The 17826-nt window shown below is 42.5% G+C and overlaps 1 protein-coding gene across 3 annotated transcripts in view; it reads left to right on the forward strand.

Moving 5' to 3' along the window:
- Positions 1-11818, forward strand: part of ACOT9 (acyl-CoA thioesterase 9) — a 31810-nt gene extending 19992 nt beyond the window's left edge. For all 3 annotated transcript variants that reach the window (XM_040633476.1, XM_040633467.1, XM_040633469.1), the window contains 9 exons: positions 325-428; positions 6010-6083; positions 9037-9104; positions 9639-9750; positions 9913-10003; positions 10181-10266; positions 10676-10763; positions 10912-11062; positions 11515-11818. In XM_040633476.1, the coding sequence (XP_040489410.1) occupies positions 325-428; positions 6010-6083; positions 9037-9104; positions 9639-9750; positions 9913-10003; positions 10181-10266; positions 10676-10763; positions 10912-11062; positions 11515-11603 (863 nt within the window). In that variant the 3' untranslated portion in view covers positions 11604-11818. The remainder of the gene's footprint in view (positions 1-324; positions 429-6009; positions 6084-9036; positions 9105-9638; positions 9751-9912; positions 10004-10180; positions 10267-10675; positions 10764-10911; positions 11063-11514) is intronic.
- Positions 11819-17826: the final 6008 nt, after the last annotated feature.

Consider the following 17826-nt stretch of genomic DNA (forward strand, 5'->3'; position numbering starts at 1 on the left):
TATATATATATATATATATATATATATATATATATGAAAATGTCTAGAATGCTCTATAGCAAGATACATGTTTATCATAGTAATCTTTGGAAGGGTTTTGCATGATTCCAGTTTTATTTTTTATATTCTTTGCATTGTCTGCAGTTTTCAAAAAGATACACAATTTTTTTTCTATGTCAAAAAAGTTGTTTTTAGTTTCAAAGACTAAAAAAAAGAAAAAAAGGAAATGTGGTGAATTTGCCAGAATTTCAAGTGAAATTTTCCAGTTGTAATACAGAAAATTAGGGGTATGGTTTGAACTCAGATTGATTTTCTGTTTTACAGATATGTGTAAGACGAGCTTAAGCCCAGAACAGGACATTAAGTTCAGTGGCCATGTTAGCTGGGTTGGGAAGACATCCATGGAAGTGAAGATGCAAATGTTTCAGGTTTGTATTCGTCTAAAGTTTGCCCACTTGTTCTAATACAACCAGCCGGGTCTAGTGGAAGAAAAGTGTATTTACCTATCTACCAATAGACAGGTATATAGCTCACTACTTCTAGAAAAATAATTGAAAGTTCATGTCCTGCAGATGGGTGGGTTATTGTTTTTAGATTTGTTTATTTATTTTTAGAGAGAGTGAGAGAGAAAGAGAAAGCAAGTGGGGGGAGGGACAGAGGGAGAGAGAGAATCTCAAGCAGAATCCCTGCTGCGCTGGGAGCCCAACGCGGGGCTCGATCCCAGGACCCTGAAATCATGACCTGAGCCAAAATCAAGAGTGGGACACTCAACTGACTGAGCCACCCAGGCATCCTGTAAATGCTGGGTTTTTAATGACCTCCTCCTGTATAAAGACTGACACATTATTTGGTGTTTATGGTCAGTGTTTATTACTTTCAAATTGTATATAGCTACGTATTAAGGTGCTTGTTTCTGGTTTTGCCCCAAATAATGTCACAAGAGTCTTGAGTTACATTAGGCATGAATGGTACTGGTCACTCTGTTAGTTTCCTAGGGCTGCTGTGACAAAGTACCACAAAGTAGGTGGCTTAAAACAAATTATCTTATAGTTTGGCAGCTAGAAGTCCAAAATCAAGGCCTCAGCAGGACCATGATCCCTCTAAAATTTGTAGGGGGAGAGTCCTTCCTTGCTTCTTCCTAGCTTCTGGTGGTTTGCTGGTAGTCCTTGTCATTCCTTGGCTTGCAGCTCTAACACTTCAGTCTCTGCCTTCATTGCCATGTGCTCTTTCCCTCTTGCGTCTCTGTGTCTCTTCTCTCCTTTTTTTTTTAATTAAGTAATCTCTGTGCCCAGTGTGGGTCTCAAACTCATGACCCTGAGATCGAGAGTCACATGCTCTACCGACTGAGCCGGCCAGGCAGCCCTCTTCTCTTCTTGTAAGAACATCAGTAATATTGGAGTAAGGCCCCACCCTACTCCAGTATGACCTCATCTTAACTGATTATATCTGCAGTGGTCCTATTTCCAAGTAAAGTCATGTTCACAGGTACTGAGGGATAGGACTTCATATCTTTTTGCAGGACGCTGTTCAACCCATAACAGTCACTTAGACCAATATGGCACTTAGGAACAACCCCTCTAATGCGCAGAGTTCAGAGTAGCTATTATAAAGAAATGAAGAAATTTGACAAGAAAAGATTCCTCAAAGAGGATAATAGCACAGAAATCAGATAATTCAGAGTAAGAATGGTGAGCATAGCAGAATGGATAAACTTGTTGAGTCACTGTGTTGTACACCTGAAGCTAATGTAACACCGTGTGTCAACTTTACTCAAAAAAATAATAATAATAAGGGAGAAAAAGAATGGCTTCTCCAGTTATGCCAGGGTATTCAATAGGCCCATTATTCAGACACATTTTTTCTGTTTTGGAATTATGAAGCGTTTTACCTTTCAGAGAAGTCTGAAGCTTGCTCTGCAGTAATTAAAGTTTTTTGTCAAAATAGTTAAGTAGTTTTTTGTTTGATGCTACATATAAGCAGTAGGATTCTTTAACTCCCATGTTGCTATAACTGACAGTAACACTGTTTTTAGAACAAAACACAGTAAGGTTGTAGGGTCTATAGCTATGATTTGTCCACATTGTTTTTTTTTTTAAGATTTATTATGTATTTTTGAGAGAGAGAGAGGGGTGGTGAGGGCAGAGGGAGAGGAAGAGAGAATCTCAAGCAGACTCACCGCTAAGCACAGAGCCTGACACAGGGCTCAATCCCAGGATCCTGAGGTCATGACCTGAGCTGAAGCCAAGAGTTGGACTCTTAACCAACTGAGCCACCTACATGGTTGATTCCTACCCTGTTTAGATTCCAGCTGTAGGACCTGCTTTCTGGAGAATCTTGGTAATTTGAATCTTGGCTAAATAGGCTGAAAAGAGATACAGGACTTATTGTGAGGAGAGAGGTAATGAAAATTAATGTCTGACAAGTACAGACTTCTGCTTTAAGTTTGTGTTTCTCATCGGCCATTTTGACTAATAACTCAAGAACCGAGTGATCCTTTCTACTCCAGAGAGGAAGCTTGGTGATAGGTGCTTTGCCTTTGGTTTGGGTACCCGTAGGTTCAAATGCCAGCTCTGCTGCTTATTAGCCATGTGACTGTGGGTAAGTTACTGACCTTCTCTGAGCTTCTGTTTTCTCAAGTGTAACATGGAAATAGTAATAGTACCATGTTTTACTGTTGGGTAGGGATGAATGAAAAACAACCTGTTTTAATTACTTGGTACAGTTGTCTGTCACACAGTGACCACTAATCCCATGTTGGCAATAATGTTAATTTATTATCATTACTATGGAGGTGGTCCCAAATCTTTTCTGGGATTGACGTTCAGACCTATCTTTCGAGTGCCTGTTACATCTCTCTCCCTACATGTGCTATTGCTACCTAAAATCCAGTGTATTACAAACTGAGTACATCAGCTTCTTTTCCAGTCCTGATCCTCCTCCATTTTCCCCTTTGCCCACACAGCCTTTTGCCAAGTCTTGCAAATTTATCACCCATAACAACTCACCAGAGTTCTTTCTTGTCACACAAGAGGCAGTAAGGCCTTGAATGAAATGCAGGGGCCTAGTTAGTGAGTCTCCCTGCCTCTAGTCTGTTGTCTCTCTGTTAACTGTACAGATTTTTACCAGTTAGACCTTCCAAAGCCGATCTTAAATCCCATTGCATCACATCACATTCTGTGACCATTCTCCGTGCATTAAAGTCAAAACTCTTTTGACTAGTTGGGATCCAAGGTGCTCCATAAACTAGCTCCCACCTACCTTTCCCACTGTACTTCCGCCAACTTGTCATTTATATACCTTCCTAGATCTTGCTACTGGACATTCTGAACATTCTAAGAGAGGAGAGTTGTTCATTTTTGCATTCTTGTTGCTTGGCACTAGTAGGTGTTCGTCGTAATAAACCATAATTTAAACAGTGAGTTGGATGAGTATCATTGCTTATGCTTTTTTCTTTGCCTGAAATCCTTGTGCTCTGGCTCCACGTACCCACATTCTGCCTGTGCTTCTGGATTCCCTCGTGCTCGGATGCTTCCCTCGTCCTCCCACCGCCCAGCCCCTGATGCTTCCCCATGACTCCTTCCTCAATGCCCTTGTTCGGACTCTTTCTCCTGGCATCTGCAAATCTCTTCTCCACCAAGCTGCGTATGAACGTTTTCTCTTCTACCAGGCTATACATGTCTTGAGAGCAGCATCCGGGTGTGAGTCGCCTAGCCCACTTCCCGACATCCATTCGTTTATTGTTCCTTTAGCCATTGTTTCTTGAGTGCCTATTCTGTGCTAGGCATACAGCAGTGAGCTAAACAAAACTTCATTGTTTTAGAGTTTACATTCTCGTAGTGCTCAATCATTTTCTGCCTTAGTTCATACATCCGCAGTTATTGGTTGGGTATCTGCTATCTGCCGGTCTTTGTGGTAAGTGTGAGGGATGCAAATGTGAGTCAAAATGGTCTTTGTCGTCAAGGAGCGCGTGCTGCAATAGGGAGTCAGCCACGCATACAAATGTCTGTGATACACCGTCCCCACCTTGGGATGGTTTGACTTCTGATTTTTCAGCTTTACGATGGCGTGAAAGAGTGTTCAGTGGAAACTGTACTTTGAAGTTTGAATTTTGATCTCTTCCTGGGCGAGTGATCGGTAATACCACAGCAGCTGCGAGCTGCAGCTGCCAGGCAGCCACGTGATCGTGAGGGTAGATGACTAATCCGCTTGTAACCTGCCCGTCCCCATTCAGCCATCCTGGGTTTACTTTCCGAACAGTATTCAATAAATGACCTGAGGTAGTCAATACTTTGTTATAAAATAGGCTTTGCGTTGGATGATTCTGCCCAACTGTAAGCTAATGTCCGTGTTCTTGAGCACGTGTACAATAGGCAAGGCTAAGCTGGGATATTCTCTAGGTTACGTATATTAAATACATTTTGACTTCATGGTATTTTCAATCTATGACGGGTTTGTCGGGATATAATCTCATTGTAAGTCGAGGGAGGTCTGTAGTATTTACGCGTTGTGCAGCAGTTCTCCACAGGGACACTATTGGCATTGTATGTGGGAAGCTTCTTAATGATGCAGGATGATCTCCTGCGTTGTGAGGTGTTTAGCTCCTTGGTAACCCCTGCCCTGCTAGTGATGTCCCTCAAGTCATGTGACCACCAAAGCCTCTTTTACACATATCCGAATGCTCCCAATAGGGGTGGTATCCATATCTCTGTTATATTGAGAACCACTTTCAGAGGAGGATTTCGTTTCCATTCTCATGGCAAACCAAGGAGGGAATGATGACTTCTGCCTGGGGAGGAGGGATGGAGCAGGGGTGGGGAGGAGTGTCCTGAGGAGGGCAGCTGTGAGGAAGGCATCAGGCACAGGCATGGCCAGGACAAGTTCAATAGCATAGTACGTTCTAGGACCTCCAAGTTGTCAGCTGTGGCAGGGCAAAAGGTGCAGGTGTCGGGGAGGTGTTAGTGAACAACCAGAGAGGAGTCTGGGCTGTGTTGTGGAGGGCTTTATATATAGTGCCAGGAGGCTTAGAGCAGATGCGGGAAGAGGGTTAAGGGGGAGGGTGATAGGGGCCTGAACGGGCAGCAGTGAGGAGGACGAGGGGTGAGGTCTGTTGAAGAGTGAGCCTACTATACCCCCAACTGATGATGGGACTTCATGATATAACTTCTCTGGAAGTACAGAGTCCTGGAGGATAAGAAATGCCTTAAATCCTCAAAGGCCTTGTGCATTGTAAATATATCACTCAATCCACAGAATTATCACTGATTCTCGGCGCTTCTTGGGAGTGCCTGTGCTCAGCTCACGAAACCCAAATATGCTGGTCGTTGGCACACTGAAAACACTAATGTCTGTGAGAGCAGTGAGCCATTCACCTGGCTCTGTGTGCCGTCGTGAGGACTGGCAGGTGTGAAGAACGCCGGCATCCTGCGCACTGCTGGACGGTTAAATGATGCTGATGCAGAGGGTCCCTCTGTGACCCTTGCTCTTGAGTCTCAGTCACATGCGGTTCCAAAGCCCATTGGTCATGGCCATCCCAACCCTTCTCACATGGACGCTGTTTGAATTTTAGGAAGTCTTTCTCCTCCCCCAGACCACAGGCTCTTTGGTCATGCTGCCATTCACCCAGAGCTTAGTTCTGTGCCTGGCAGCTCAGCAGATGGTGGTTAATGAATGATTAACTTTTCTTTTTCTTTTCTTTTATTTTTTTTAAGATTTTATTTATTTATGTGACAGAGAGACAGCCAGCGAGAGAGGGAACACAGCAGGGGGAGTGGGAGAAGAAGAAGCAGGCTCCTAGTGGAGGAGCCCGATGTGGGACTCGATCCCAGAACGCCGGGATCACGCCCTGAGCCGAAGGCAGGCACTTTAATGACTGCGCCACCCAGGCGCCCCTAACTTTTCTTTTTCTAATTGCAGCCTTTTTCAAGTGTGCGTGCTAGCTGCTAGAATTGTAGTACGTCTTCCCAGTAAATGCACTTCTTACATCTGTATTTTCTTTCCATTGTTCTTTAGTTACATGGCAATGAGTTTTGTCGTGTTTTGGATGCAACATTTGTAATGGTGGCTCGTGATTCTGAAAATAAAGGGTAAGTGCTCTTTTTTCCTAATTCTTTATTTTGAAAAATTAAAAGAGACATAAAACTAGAGAGAAGACTGTAATGAATTTCTGTATACCCGTCACCTGGACTTCATATTTTTTAACATTTTTTGCCATATTTGCTTCATCTGTTTTTTCAAACTATAGTTTTCTTTGTTATATTTTAAAGCAAATCCCAGACATCGTGACCTTTCACCTCTGAATACTTTTGTGTAGGCATCTCTTTAAAGATGAGGATATTTTCCTAAATAAATACATTACCATTAGCGTGCCTAACAAAAATAATAGTAAGTTCGTGACATATTCTCATGGTCAATTCATATTCATTTTTCCTCAGATATCTTTTTAATGATCTTTTTGAGTTAGGATCCAAACAAAGTTCATGTACTACATTTGATTTTTATGTCTCTTAAGCCTGTTACTTTTGTTAATAGCTTTATCGAGATATAATTCACATACTATACAATTCACCTATTGAAAGTATACAATTTAATGACTTTTAGTGTATTCACAGAATTATATGATCTCTTAAGGATTTTTAATCCAGAATACTTGTGTGTCCCTGCTGCACCCTTAGTGTTTCATATCAGCTTATTGAAAGGCCAGATGGGCTCTTTTGTATGGTGTCCAACTTTCTGGATTTGTCTCATGGCTTCCTCATGGTATTTTTTTTTTTTTACTTATTTCTCTATCTTTAGTATTTTCTGTAAACTGAAGTTAGATCTAAAGTCTTGATTAGATTCAGGTTCAATTTATTTGATGAGAGCATCTTGTAGGTGGTGAGATTCGTGTATGTCAAACTGTAATGTATCTCACGTTGTATCATAGCAGGAGGGATAGATTGTCCCACTCATAGTGATGCCAAGATTGGTGCGTGGTGGTTCAGTAGTGACTGTAGTGGTCTTTTCATTGTAGGCTTCACTTTATCCTCTTACGATCAGCAATAATCTGCAGGCTGTAGTAGGGTACAGGGTGTACCCCGAGTGTACTTTGTCACCCTGTGAATAGCTAGCTCCCTATCAGTCTTTCTCCAGTGCTTTGAACATCCATTGCTAATCATTGCTTTAATCATTAAGGGATGTAAACGATTCTTAAATCCTGTCTTTCCTGCTATATTTACTACCTGGAGTTCTGGAAAGAAGAGCTTTCCTTTATTAACTAGGGCAGTTTGGTTTGTAAAGGAAAGTCAGGGTTAATGTTTCATTCTGGCCCTTTATTTACACTTTCTCTGAATAATGAGTTGCTTGACTAGCTAGTGATGACATGCTTTGTCTACTTTTTGGCTTTTTAAAAAAGTGTCATAGTGAATTCATGGATTTTAGTGGTATGAATTGCAGTAAATTGCAGCCCTTGTTCTTCCTGGTCCTCAGAGTACCATCTTTGGGCAGTGGGAGCCCCTTTAAGCTTCCTCCTGTGAAAAGCTCTTTTCATATCTCCCCACTAGTCTTGCTGTTCTCTGGGATATCTTGGGCTCATCTTACACATTTCCTGCCTCAGGCCTGGAATCAGCCATTTCTCCACGGAGTCCTGGGGTTCCTCTTAGCGAGCACTGGTATTTAGAGACCAGAATCCGGGCACCAGAGCTGTACGTTGTTACTCATTTGTCATTGTCTCTAAGCCTTTTCAGTGGACAGAGCTAGGATGTATGTTAAAAAGCAGCAAACACACACCCATCCTCATGAATTTATACCATCAATTCCAAGTCATATTGAATTTTACAGATTTTAACTTCTTTGGCTTTATACTTTTTTCCTCTTAAGTTGTAGTTTTGGTTCCTAACAGCTTTCATACCTGAGGCATTGAAATGGAGAAACACTGTCAAACTGTAGGGGGTGGTACTGGGGTGGGAGGGGATGGAAAGGGATTGCCGTTGGTACAAATTAGAAACTTGAAGGAGGAGTCTGCTATGAGAAGTCTCTCCTGCTGCATGGAAAGCTGACTCGGAAGAGCGAGTTAGGATCAAACCATCCTTTGGTGACTGATGTGAGCGTAGAAAGCAGTCGCCTACTCTTCACTCCTCCCACCAGCCTGGCTGACCTGCCGCTGCTGCTGCTGGCTGGCCTGGGGCTCCTTGTCAGCCCTGGAAAGGGCAGGGTTTAAAGTTTCTTTCACAGCTGATGCTTTTGAATTTTCCAAGCTGCCATTTCAATATGTTTGTTTCCATCGTTGTTTCTCTTTTGAAAGATTTGCTACCTATGGAGAGGTAGAATAATGCAGTGAGCACCCTTAAAGGCTTCACCTAAATTCACCGATTAGCATTTTGCCTCTAGCCTTATTCTCTCGCCCTCTATCTATAAGTACACACATAGATACTGTTTCCCTGAATCATTCGAAAGGAAGTTTTGAGACTGCTTCACCCATAGATGGTTCAGCATGTACCTCCTGATAATAAGGTCATTCTGCTGCACAACCTCGATGCCTTTATCATAGCTAAGAGATTTAAGTGATACAGTGATACTATCTAATATACGATCCATATTCAAACTTTGCCACTTGTCCCTAGAATGTCTTCTATAGCCCTTTCCCCTGAGTCAGGATCTCATCAAAGATCACGTATTGCATGCAGTTAGCATGTTTTTTTTTGAAAGAGTCCCCCTGCCCTTTTCTGTCTTTTAAGACATTGACATTTATCGAAGGGTCCAGGCCAGGTGTCCTATAGAATGTTCTACAGCCTGTTTTTGACTGTTTCCTCATTACCGCGATCAGGTGAAATTTTTTTGCGAGAGGCAGTATCCTTTTTATAAACGTGAACTTTCTAGTGTACAGACTAGTCTGTAGCCGGGAAGCTCTTCATTTGTTCCGGGGCTATTATGGAAGCGGTCAGGCTGCATTACCGAAGACCAGAAGCAAAGACTTCTTGAAACTAGTGGGTAATTGTTCACCTTCTCTATTTACTGGGTAATGACACCTCTTAACCTGTAATCTTCTTTTTTTCTCTTTAGGCCGGCATTTATAAATCCGCTCATCCCTGAAAGCCCAGAGGAAGAAGAGCTCTTTAGACAAGGAGAATGTATATAAATTTGTTGATAATATAAAGATGCAGTTGAAAAGCCCATTAACTGTACTGCAGAGGAGGTTGTGGAAGAGTCTGGATGGACTCCTCATACCGGTCACGTGTCTTACTCATGCCAAGAATTTATTGAAATTAAAAATACCTTATTTTTTTTCATTAGAGTCCATAGTTTGAAGTTTTATCAATTAGACAATATTCATTAAGTGAATGAATTTGCTTTCTCATTTTTTAATGAAATGGGAAATGTGTCAGTGAAATAACTGCTGCTCAGGACTCTAGGTCAGGATGGTCTTTACGTGTGGCCTTAAGTGGTTCCACACTGAGCTGCTATAATTTCCATCTGGAGGCAAAGAATCGCCGGACACCTTATATAGCCTCAGCAACCTTCTCTGGGATATGTGTATAATTTCCCGTGGGCTTTTCGAAATCTGGAAATGCTACCTTTGTAGGGTCCAAGGCAGCCCAGGTCAGGAACCCCAGTGCTGTAGTGTGACCCCCCTGATCGTAACTCCTTATTGTCCTGTGTTCCAGTGAACAAGGGGAGAAGGGTTGCCTTCAGTGCCAAGTCATTACTGAAAATGGCTCCCAGTGCTGAGGAGAGGACTACCATCCATGAGATGTTTCTTAACACGCTGGATCCGAAGTAAGTTAGCATGGTGAGATTACAGGTTGCGAAAGCGTTTAAACCTCGGCCCTCTCCACAGTTACGTCTGCCTCAACATATTGGTAGTTATTTGCACATATTTTGCTTTTCAGCAGCAAAACCATGGCATTAACAAGGTTTACTAAATCTCCATTTGTACAGGACTGTAAGTTTTCGAAGTCGAGTTTTGCCCCCCAATGCAGTGTGGATGGAGAATTCAAAACTGAAGAGCTTGGAAGTTTGCCACCCGCAGGTACTGTAAGTTAATGGAAAATCGTTTCCGTAGGATAACTCGCATTCGTGGTTGTCATGGAAAATCTGACACACCTTTAAACTGACCTCCATTTGGCAGCGTTGTTAATTTTCTTTTTTCTGTGTTTGAGGGTGGCCGTGAGCTTGTGTGTGTTAATCCTTGTTTTATGTCCTATAGGAGCGCAACATTTTCAATCGGATCTTTGGTGGTTTCCTGATGAGGAAAGCATATGAACTTGGATGGGCTACTGCTTGTAACTTTGGGTGAGTTAGATTGAAGGTAGTTTTAACTTCTGAGAAGCAACGTGTACTACCCCATTGAATTGAAACATTTTGGACCGGTCTGGATGTGTTGGGGCATATGCTCTGTTATTAAATAATTATTACAGTGATACCACCTGCCTTTGATGTTACTTTTTCTAAGGCTGTTGCTCTGCCTTTGTCAGTTAGTACGTTAAAGACCTGAGAAGAAGTGATGATCGGCAGGAGGGAAAAGGTAGAGGGGTGATCTCATCTCAGGGGTATCGCTTATCATTTCTCACTGGTAGGATTGTTTCCCCCTTCCCTAGGCTTATTCTTTGATCCTTTAAATTTTGCTTCAGCTGATTGTTAGGGGAGAAATAGAGATCATCTGAATTTTGTGGTTGACCCCCATTCTGCCTTTGTCTGTTAGTGGCTCCCGACCGTTTATAGTAGCAGTGGATGATATCATGTTTCAGAAACCCGTTGATGTTGGATCATTGCTGTTTCTTTCTTCTCAGGTAGGTGTGCGATGAGAGACAAAAGACAATTTTTTATCATTTGGGCCTAGAAGAGAAGTTTTTTTTTTTTAAGCCACTGTTTATCTTATGACCGCCTTTCCCCTCCTTGCTAATGCACTTGACTGACTGTCATGTCTAAATCTCCTAGGTTTGCTTTACTCAGGACAATTACATTCAAGTCCGAGTACACAGCGAAGTGGCCTCTCTTGAGAGTAAAGAGCATATGACCACCAATGTCTTTCATTTCACGTTCATGTCAGAAGAAAAAGTGCCCTTGGTTTTCCCCAGAACATACGGAGGTAAGCAGCAATGTCTGCTTGTCTCTAATGAATGGAAGAACTTTCAAAGTCATTTTTCTTCTTTTAAATTGTTGTAAGAAGTACACTGATACCTGTTAGCTCAAGAGCATATCTTTAGAAGATGGTGCTTTGAGATTCTGCAGCCCTGAAGGCCCAGATGCCTCATGGCCTGTATGTGGCAGTCACTGCTCTGCGCAATCTGGCTGTTGTCTGAAGGGTCGGTGCCAGCTGCGAGCAGCCACTGGTGGTCAGAGACTGGTCTGGCCCAAGGAGGGGGCAAGAGTTGAGGCCCACTCCCTCGGGAGCCTTGCCCGGCCCCACCCCACAGGCCATGGCCAGTGCCAGTTTTGCATGCTCGTTGCTCTCCTCGTGTTCCCAAGTAGTCTTGTGTTTGTACAATGATTTTGTAAGTTTCCACGGGTTTCTTCACGGTTCTCTCTTTCGTGTTTCAGAGTCCATGTTGTATTTAGATGGGAAGCGGCATTTCAATTCCATGAGCACACCGGTGAACTTGAGAAAGGACTACCTTGTGGAGCCCTAGGAAAACCATGCTTGTTGAAGAGCAGCTCTCCACACTGACATAGTGCCTGATGGAGGCCTGATCACGTGTCCTGGTTTTAGTGTTTATTCTCATCCTCCAGAGAGAAGAATGTATTCAGCCTTCAGGATGATCAGAAAAGCAGACCGAGAGGGTAGCTGGGTGGGGCAGAGGGAGGAGGAGTTATTAAACAATAAATATTCTTGAGACAAGTTAAATTGTGAACCTACCATGTTGCCTCCTGTGTGGTAAGGAAATTAGGGCAGAATGCCTTTATACACAGTTGGAAACATTTCTTTTCTTACACTTACCGCAAACTGTCTGTATGTGTGGTTTCCTGCCAAGGTATTTGGAGGGCATTCCGTACGCCTGACCTTGGCTGCAGTTCCCCGGTGTTGTCTAAATCCCACAACCCTACCTGATTCCTCTGTGTTTTGCCTCCCTCTGCTTCCCAGCTTGTGTTGTTAGCAGAGGGAAGATGAAAAGTCGGGGTGAAGGGATCCAACAAAAGGTAAGAATTTGGAAGGATTTGTGGGAAGCTTTAGATCTAAAGCCATACTAAGGGGAGGTGTTCGGTGATGATCCGGACGAGGACGCCCAGGACCCACGTGTTCATTCTTTCATGTGCCAGACAGCTCTTCAGCACACTCAGCTAGGGGCTGGCCAGGATAGATCTGATTCAAAATCAGGAACAGTAATAAGAGCTGCGGAGGCTTACTGAATACTTGCCCTGTGCTAAGGCACCGTCTAAGCACTTGACATGTATTAGCTCATTTATTTCTTCCAGCAACACTAGAGGTAGGTTCTGAAACTCCCTCAGGTTAGTCCACTCAGGAAACTGAAGCACAGAGAGGTTAAGTAACTTGCTCATGGTCCCACAGCTAGAAAGTGGTGGTGCTGGCATTCAGAGCCAGGCGGTGGGCACTCTTACCAGTACACTGTACTGCTTTCTGGGAATCTAGCAAGGGAGGCTGTGTCCAGTATCACAGTGTCACCTAGGAACCCAAAAGGAGGTATTTCCAGGAGTCTAGCCAAGACACAGTGTCTTCCTTGATGGGACAGGAGGTTGGTTGAGTCTGGAAGAGGCAAAAAACCAGGCTGTATAGAAGAAGAGTCATCCCGGAATAGGTGCTTCTAGGAAGGAAGCAATCCTTAGTGTGGGTTTTAGATCAGTGATCACAAACGTGGTTCTGCCACAGAATTAGCTGGAGAGCTTTCTTTTTAAAAAAAATTTCATATTGGGGCACCGGGGCACCTGGGTGGCACAGCTCTTCATTTCAGCTCAGGTCATGATCTCGATGTGAGTTCGAACCCCATGTCAGGCACCGTGCTCAGTGGGGAGTCTGCTTGAGATTCTCTCTCTCCCTCTGCCTCTGCCCTTGCTCACACTCTCTCTCTCAAATAAATAAATAAATCTTTTAAAAATGTTCATATTATTTTAATATTTCCTGGAATCACAGTTAATATGGACAGGCATCTCTGGCGTAGTCATGGGAACAGGCCCAGCTCCCCTGGAGGCGTGCACTTTGACTTCCGGAGAGCAGTCTGTGCCGCGCTGTGGTGGCTTGCCAGCGCTCGCGTTTGTCTCCCTGCACTGCCCGTGCTACTGTCCTGAGCTGCTCTGGGCTCTTCAGTACCGCAGTTTGCATATTCACCCATGACTCGGTGACCCTGGGAATTGTGTGAATGTGTTAAGTGCAGTCCAGTTAAGAGACGTACTGTATGCTGTTGTATAGATAATATTTTTAAGCATTTATTGCTCTAGTCACTGAAGGTCTTTCTAGAACTTTTCTTGCTATTCTAAGCAGTGTTGCAGTAAATCTCCTAAATAGCTGAAATATTTAACCTTGAAATTACTTCCTTAGGAAAATTGTAGAGGAGTGATGTCTAGGTCAAAATAGTACGCACATGTTGAAGGCTTTGAGTATGCATTTCACATAACCCTCCAGAACAGTTGGACACCTTCATTTACTCATCAATTTCCCTAAAATTTGCTGAATTTTATCCTTTTCTTTATAAACATCTTTGCCATTTTGATAGGTGAAAAATGGCATTCCTTAAAGGCCTTTCTTTGAATTCTGCTGAGATTGAACTTTGAAAAAATTGCTTATTTCTTTTTAGTTAAATTACTAGTTCAAGTAATTTTAGATGTCAGAATCTTTTTTTTTTAAGATTTTTATTTATTTATTTATTTGACAGAGATAGAGACAGCCAGTGAGAGAGGGAACACAAGCAGGGGGAGTGGGAGAGGAAGAAGCAGGCTCATAGCGGAGGAGCCTGATGTGGGGCTCGATCCCATAACGCCGGGATCACGCCCTGAGCCGAAGGCAGACGCTTAACCGCTGTGCCACCCAGGCGCCCCTAGATGTCAGAATCTTAACGCAAAATCTGTTACCTGCCAATATGGGTTTTCCTATAATAAGAACAATTCTCAGAGCTAGAACAAACAATCCTAAAATTTGTATGGAACCACAGAAGACCCCAAATAGCCAAAGCAATCTTGAAAAAGAAAAGCGACGCTGGAGGCATCAGAATTCCAGACTTTAAGTTGCATTACAAAGCAGTAGTCATCAAGACGGTATGGTCCTGGCACAAAAACAGACACACAGATCAATGGAACAGAATAGAAAACCCAGAAATGAACCCACAACTATGTGGTCAATTAATCTTTGACAAAGCAGGAAAGAATATACAGTGGGAAAAAAGATAGTCTCTTCAACAAATGATGTTGGGAAAACGGGACAGTGACATGCAGAAGAATGAAACTGGACTGCTTTCTTACACCATACACACAAATAAATTCAAAATGGATGAAAGACCTAAGTGTGAGACAGGAAACCATCAAAATCCTAGAGGAGAACATAGGCTGCAACCTTTTTGACCTTGGCCGTAGCAACTTCTTACTAGACATGTCTCCCGAGGCAAGGGAGAGAAAAGCAAAAACTATCAGGACTTCATCAAGATGAAAAGTTTTGCATGGCAAAAGAAACAACCAACAAAACTGAAAGGCAACCTACAGAATGGGAGAAGTTATTTGCAAATTGACAGATCTGGTAAAGGGTTAGTATCCAAAATATATGAAGAACTTTTACAACTCAACACCCAAAAAACAAATAATCCAGTTAAAAAATGGGTGGAAGACATGAACAGACATTTTTCCAAAGATGACATCCAGATGGCCAACAGACTCTTGAAAATAAGAAAAAGGTATTTTCATTTTTAATACAGGACTTTAAGAAGATAAGATGAAGCAAACTACAAAGGACATACAGGAGGCTTTAGATATTTAGTGTTCTGTCCCTTTTTTTAAAGAATAGTGAGTTTTTAACTAGGCCCAGCACCGTTATGTGTTTAGCATGGAATTTCCTAATATGGGCTGGATATAGTTTTGTACTGAATTGTCCATGCTGAGATGCCCCATACTTATTTATTACCATGTTCTTTGTTTTTGCTTAGGTGTTTATTCAGTGGGCAGTCTGAGGATGGTGCCGTTAACACTGGTGTTTGGCAAGAGTTCATGCTAGTATGCTTTGCAATGTGTTGTGTGTACCCACGTGATGCTGTGGATCCATTTCTTGCGGAAGCCGAATGCTCTGCATGTTCCCTTTGCTCCCTGTGTTCTCTGTGATATGATCTGCTTTCTCTCATCTCCTTGAATAGGGCCAGGAGCTTGACTGCTGAGGAACTGAAGTCTTCCCCACACCATCACCTGAGGGAGTTCAACATTTTATTTTTCTTTTTGTAAGTTTGTGCAGAGAAAGACTTTTATCTTTCTAAAGGCATGGGTCTTGTTTTGGGAGAGAGAGAGCAGGCACAAGAGTGGGGCGGGGAGGGGCAGAGGGAGAGAAAGAGAGACTTAAGCAGGCTCCACGCCCAGCATGGAGCCCAAAGTGGGGCTTGACCCCATGACCCTGAGATCATGACCTGAGCTGAAATCAAGAGTTGGATGCTTAACAGATTGAGCCACCCAGGTGCCCCCTAAAGGCATATTTGATTCTGTGGGATGGCTGGGCCCATCTGGGAGGTTCTTTTCCACGAGGCTTTGGCTTTGGTCATTTAGGCAGCTGTGTGCAGCTGGGAGCTCAGCTGGGAGCATGTCTGGGACTGGACCGTCTCGCACCTCAGCTGGGGTGGCTGGAGTTGGCGGGGGCTGGCCGGGCCTGTAACAGGAGGGTTAGATTATTTAAATGGTGGCTTGAGGGCTCCAAGAGTAGCCAGCCAGATTTTCAGATCCTAACTATGCCATTCTCCTGCCTCTCAAAGCCGTTTCTGTGGAGGGAATGATCAGTGGTGTCAGGGGAGTTGACAAAGATGAGCACTGGTTAAAGGCCACCAGTGGGATGATTGAGAGGTTGCTGGTAAGAAAAGTTTGAAAATGTGATGGTGTCTGGAGCTGGGTGGGGAAGGGCTGAGTCATTCCAAGTGTCCTGCTCTCTTCTTTCCTGGGTGAATTCCTCAGATGCGGGTGCTAATAAGATACTCTTTTAAAAACATTTTATCAACAAGTCCCATTGGGAAACACTCCATCAGATACCCCTCCTCTGGTAGTTTTTAATGCATATGAGGTTACAAAAGACTCTGAAAAGTAGGCCCATAAGAACACCTGTTTAGCTTTGTTTAATCAGCTTTCATGAAACTTATTTGACCATGGTCCTTTTTTCTTATTAATAAATTTTAGGGGCGCCTGGGTAGCGCAGTCGTTAAGCGTCTGCCTTCGGCTCAGGGCGTGATCCCGGCATTCCGGGATCGAGTCCCACATCGGGCTCCTCGGCTGGGAGCCTGCTGCTTCCTCTCCCTCTCCCCTGCTGTGTTCCCTCTCTCGCTGGCTATCTCTCTGTCACATAAATAAATAAAATCTTAAAAAAAAATAAATTTTAACAGGGGTGCCTGGGTGGCTCAGGCAGTTAAGCATCTGCCTTTGGCTCAGGTCATGGTCCTAGGGTGGAGAGCCTGCTTCTCCCTCTGCCACTCTCCCTGCTTGTGCGTGCGCTCTCTCTCTGTCAAATAAATAAATACAATCTAAAAAAAAATAGCTTGTAACAAATTACACACACGAAGAGTTTTTATAACTTACAAAGTCTGGATCATACTCTCTATTCTATTTTGTACTGTGAAAAAGCAGTGTAGTATGTTGTCCAAAGAGTAAATCTTTATGCCTTCTGCTAGGAAGAATCAAATATCAGTGTTATGTTTCTTAAAACTGAATGTAGGATCTCATGTTAGATCTGACTGACATTTCCAGCTTTCAAAGGTTGGCAGTCTAGCTTTTAACGGGAGTGTAATTGCTTGGTGTCACTGCTGATGTGATAGAAAATGTTAACTTGTAGGAACATGTGTTTAACTTTACAACAAATTCTGAACAATAGCCTTGTAGCATCGTACTCCTCACAGACAGGAAGAGGGAGGCAAAAGGAAGTGCCAGAGGGGAGCGGTGAAGGTTAGTTTATGTTTGTCTCCATTTTGATACCAGCAATACAAGTTTGTTACCAATTTCTGTTTCTGGGCCAGAGCCTCAAGCTCAAACTCAAAGTTTTGTGCTTTAACACGAAAACATTTGGGAGTAAGTAGGGATTCTTCATTTGGTTACAGAACCCCATGGCAACTTTTGTTTTGGCAAAGTGCTGCAAAAAATTGGTGATAAGATGTAATCATCATAAAATAAGAATTTTTATATATGGCTAACATTGGAGCCTTGCTATGGGTCAGGCACTGTACGAATGACATTCAAGTGTAGTTTCTCATTTAATCCCTACAGTCACCTTTTGAGGTCACTATCATTGTTACCCACATTTTGCAGATGAGGAAAATGACTGTTAACTATCCACAGGTGGTGAAGGCCCAGACTGGTCTAGAGTCCTGCCCTTTTACACATTTCATACAGCTGTTATGATAAAGGGTTAAGTAATATTTATGTTTATGTATATTTTTGTATGTATATTTATATATGTATTATATGTATATATGTATATATATTATTATATTATATATACTATATATATAGTATAGTATATATACATATATAATATACATACATGTATATATATGTATATATAGTATATATACATATATAATAATATATCTATATATATATATAATATATATATGTATATAATATATATACATATAATATAATATATATTATATATACTATATATACTATATATATAAACACAAATATACTATATATATAGTATATATAATAATATATATACATATATACGGTAAA

Source organism: Ursus maritimus (genome assembly GCF_017311325.1).
Source record: "Ursus maritimus isolate PB19 chromosome X unlocalized genomic scaffold, ASM1731132v1 scaffold_X1, whole genome shotgun sequence".
NCBI classification, from domain to species: Eukaryota; Metazoa; Chordata; class Mammalia; order Carnivora; family Ursidae; genus Ursus; species Ursus maritimus.